This window comes from Musa acuminata, chromosome BXJ2-3, assembly GCF_036884655.1.
Source record: "Musa acuminata AAA Group cultivar baxijiao chromosome BXJ2-3, Cavendish_Baxijiao_AAA, whole genome shotgun sequence".
Taxonomy (NCBI): Eukaryota; Viridiplantae; Streptophyta; class Magnoliopsida; order Zingiberales; family Musaceae; genus Musa; species Musa acuminata.
The window spans coordinates 20,625,435-20,630,000 of record NC_088340.1 but is presented as its reverse complement, the minus strand read 5'-3'; the positions used below and the strand labels follow the sequence as shown (position 1 = coordinate 20,630,000).

General features: G+C 39.3%; 1 protein-coding gene across 1 annotated transcript in view; it reads left to right on the top strand.

Moving 5' to 3' along the window:
• The window catches only part of LOC135607498 (protein IQ-DOMAIN 18-like), a 2,664-nt gene extending 1,658 nt beyond the window's left edge, over positions 1-1,006 (top strand). The window contains exon 5 of the mRNA XM_065099385.1: positions 1-1,006. This exon is cut by the window's left edge and continues 125 nt beyond it. Coding sequence (XP_064955457.1) covers positions 1-682 — 682 coding nt within the window. The 3' untranslated portion in view covers positions 683-1,006.
• Positions 1,007-4,566: the final 3,560 nt, after the last annotated feature.

The following is a 4,566-nucleotide window of genomic DNA, read 5'->3' as shown; positions in this document are numbered from 1 at the left end:
CGACAACAGAGTCAGCAGCAGGGCGAGAGCCTCCACCGACTATCGGGATCCCATCAAGACCTTGGAGATCGACACAGCTCGACCCTTCTCTTACTCCGCCCCCGCCAATCCTCGCCGCCAGACGCCGCCGCCGCCGCCTCAGCCTGTCGGACAGCACCCCACCTCCCCCCTCCACCGCACCCACCTCCACAACTACCAAGCCTATTCGCCCGCCACTCCCTCGCCCTCCAAGACGCGGCCTCTGCAAGTCCGCTCCGCCAGCCCCCGCTGTGGCCGGGAGGACCGGAGTCTTTCCACCGTCCAGACGCCGAACTACCACCACCACGCGGCGGCGTCGTCGTCATCGTCGCGGCAGCATCACCCCGCGCCGCTGGGGGCTGCAGTACCGAACTACATGGCGGCAACGGAGTCTGCGAAGGCGCGGGTGCGGTCGCAGAGCGCGCCGAGGCAGCGTCCGGGGACGCCGGACCGGGATCGGGGCGGCTCCGCCAAGAAGCGCCTCTCGTTCCCGGCGCCTGACCAGCAGGGGTGCTCGCAGAACCTGAGGAGCCCGAGCTTCAAGAGCGCGGCGGGGTGGTTCCCCGGGGAGCAGCGCTCGAACGTGTCCTCTTGCTGCAACGACAGCCTCGGCGGCGAGGTATCCCCCTCCTCGACGACGGACCTCCGGCCGTGGCTCCGGTGAGCAGGTGGCGCGGTGGGCCTCACGCTCTGCTTGTGTTGTACCCTTCTCTTTTGTTTGCGCTGTTGTTTTGGTCCTCTCGTGTCCCGGGGGACGAGAAAGCTATCATTTCATGTGGTGGCAGACAAAAGCATGTGTGGGAAGTCTGCAAAGCTAAAAAGGGACGGCATGGCCGTGAGTTGGGTTGGTAGGAAGGGACGCAGTGCGTGCATGCTACACTGCGTGGTTTTGGGTTTTGTTCTGGTGATGGGAAATCATGGGAGCTGCAGTCACATCCTGGGCTTTTAGAAAACGAACGAGGAAGAAATAAAGAAGAAGTCTCATGGTTAGGGCTGTAATCGCGTCAGTGATCCTTTCAGAAACAGTTTTGAGTCGTATATGCTCGCCATGGTTGCCTTGGGTAATTGCCCCGCTTGCGGATACCGAGTTGAGGGCATCACTTCACGTTACGAATCGTGTGAACGAGAACTATAGGATGATGATTGCAGACTAAATATGACATTAAAGCAACAATTATGTGCTAATTTTTTAAATAACAATATGAAATGTAAATAATAGACCGACATTAACTACCTCTCCATCGTCATTATTTCGAAAGTAGATATTGACTAGAGATTGTAATAAAGCATATGGTTTATTTCCAAGGAATTATATTGTACCTCTTACGAAATTATATTTTCAAGGAATAGAAATGTTTAACTACATTGATTTGATGGGATAACATAAATATGTCTTAATATAATCTGATGGAAAAAAATAACCTATTAATTTGATAAAAGCTATTGATAACTCCATTTTGTTATTAGCAATCAATTACCATTGATAACCCTTAGAAAATAATAAAAATATAATTTTACTAATTTACAATCCCTCAATCATCAATCATACTCTGATTCTTATAACCTTTTATTTCATTCATTGGCAACCTAATTACGTTGATGTTACTCCTCATCACTCCATCATCCAATGTTGCTTGATGAACTGAGGAAGAAGATTAAGTAGCGAAAGAGGAACTAATAGCAGAGAAAGAAAACAACATAAGAATAAGAAAGAGAAGAAGAAGTTAAATAAGAAGTAGAAGAAGAAACTGTTAGATTATGTTATCCTATCTAATTAGCTAATATATATTATAGTTCTAATTAAATTCTGATTATGATTATCGGTTAATAGAAAGAAAATTCAATTATGGTACGATTCCTTAAGAAATAAACTTGATGGGAGAAATTATTTTAATTTTGCTCTCGCTTATAAATAGAGCTCCTAAAGACTCAATATAAGATAAGACATATGTGATGTGGCATGGTGTTATTAAGAGATTATAGTTTTTTCTCATCTCCTCTTAGTCTCATGTGACATTAGTGATGTTATTGAGATTACAGATCTATTCTTAATCTCCCTTAATCCGTAATTCATCACTCATAATAGTCCTATGAAAGATATGAAGAGAGAAAAAGACAAGTATAGTTTTCCTTGCAAATCGGTATTATAGTTTTCGAATCCGACGATGGTGAACCTACAAATCAGATAAAATATTTTTTGAATGATATCGAAAGGTACGCATCATAAATTTAATTTATCATTATTTGATTTTAGTTTATAGCATTAAAGTTTTTGGCATAACAGTAGCATAATTATAATTTTTATACTTATAATTAGTATTAAAGATATGTTTTGAAATCAAATACTTATCTATTTATTAGCAACATTTGCTTGCGAAAAGGTATTATTAAGTTTTGATTTATGACGCTTAAATGTTCTGTTTGTGTTGTCAATTTATTTTTCTATCTAATCCGTCTTATCACTTGTTTGTAAATAATGCGAGGTTCCTTGTGTTTGATTAATAAATTAATATTGATAATTTGTTGTTGCCAATGATATCATTGAGGGCGACGGCCACCAATGGTCATCAGCTTAGTTGTGGGCAATGTTTGCATACAAATGCTATTATACGTAATGGAAGCGTATGTTAGGAACGAGGTCGACACTAAGAGTGGGGGTGAATTAGTGCAGCGGATAAAAATGTCGGTTTCAAAAAATCTTTCGTACGATAAAAATCGATTTCGGAAATACTTAACTTGAAATACATGTTCGTAAATGTATTGAAGGTAGTAAGCTGTTAAAGAGGTTTGCAGTAAAGATAAAATGCTTAAAGTAAAATACAAACTAGAGAACATGCCAATTTTATAGTGGTTCGGTCGTCGTAACCTACATCCACTCCATTGATTCCTCCTCCGTCGAGGCCATTGGCATCCACTATCGATCTTCTTTTAATAAGTAAAGATCAACCTCCTTCTTACACCCCTCTTCTCCGTTTACTGGGTTTAGGAGACAACCCTTACAAGCACTCACTCTCCTCTCTAAACAGAAATCTAAGTTTAAGCTAGAGGAGGGATTTCTCAAGTGATTTCTATAGCATTTCTTCACTTTTAAACTCTTTGTGCTTGTGTCTTTTAACTAGGGATGAGAGGAGTATTTATAGACTTCAAGTTGATTCAAACTTGGAGCCTAAAAATATCTCATCCTAGGTTTACCGGGCACGGGCGGTACCACCTGTCACGCCCCGCAAAAAAAATATCAATAATGTTAAAATTTTCATCACAAACCAATCCAGGATCTAAACTAACATTTGAGGACACTGAAAAATATTCTATCAAATTCACATCTATAAAACCTGTGCAGTTTATAATTATATATCACATCACTCGTTAATTCATATTTATGGCAACCCAAGCCAACTTGATAAACATGAACAACATTTATAAATCCACAAGCTAAATAAATTATACAATCAGAACTCCAACTATTCACCACAAGTTTATATCATCATAAACTAGACTTAACATTCCGAAATTCCAAATAAGAGAGATCTTCCAACACTTTTACACAGTATATCCATTTCAATTCATCGACAACATTTCATTACATATAAAATATGCATATACAACAATAACATAATAACCAACGAGACTTACCCATAATTCTGAATAGCTCTCCACTACCTCAGCCCAATTCAAAACATCTCAAAGAGTGACAACTTGACTTAAAAGATTTATATAACAATGGAGTGAGCTAAAAACAACTCAGCAAGTGACAAAGCATATTCATAACAAAAGGAACGATTTCAAATAAGTAAGATATCATAATGCAAGGCAGAATACAAGAATTCTCAAAGATACCATCTCATTAGATACAAAATCATATGTGTCATGTCATTCAAAACATATTTGGTTCATAACAAATGGAGCATAGAGTAATTGGAGCATTTCAATAGTGTACGAGATGTTCCGGAGCATATCAATGGCAAATAGGATATTTTAGAACATATCAGTTCATAACAAATGGAGCACAGAGTAATTGGAGCATATCAATAGCGTATGAAATGTTCTGGAGCATATCAATGACATATGGAATATTTCTAACAATAATAGATGAAACAGATAGAAGGTGAAGTGGGATTCCAAACATAATATGGTCCATCCATTTCTAAATGACCACCAAACATAATCTAGAGCATCGCAGGCTCTAAGCATATACCCTTTACCATTTCTAGCAAAGGTCTAAATAATCGCACAAATACTAGAGTATAAAAGGGTATTATGAACAATAAATTGGGATAGTAGTAAATGAAACATTTCGGAGCATATCAATGGCGTATGAAATGTTCCGGAGCATATCAATGACATATGGAACATTTCGAAGTGTAACAATAACAGATGAAATATATCGGAGCATATCAATGGGGTATGAAATGTTTCGGAGCATATCAATAACAAAAGAAATATTTCGGAACATATCAATGGTATGTGAAACATTTCAAAGCATATCAATGGCATATGAACCATTTCGAAGCATATCAAAGAACAAATACGAAACAGAAGCTCAAACAT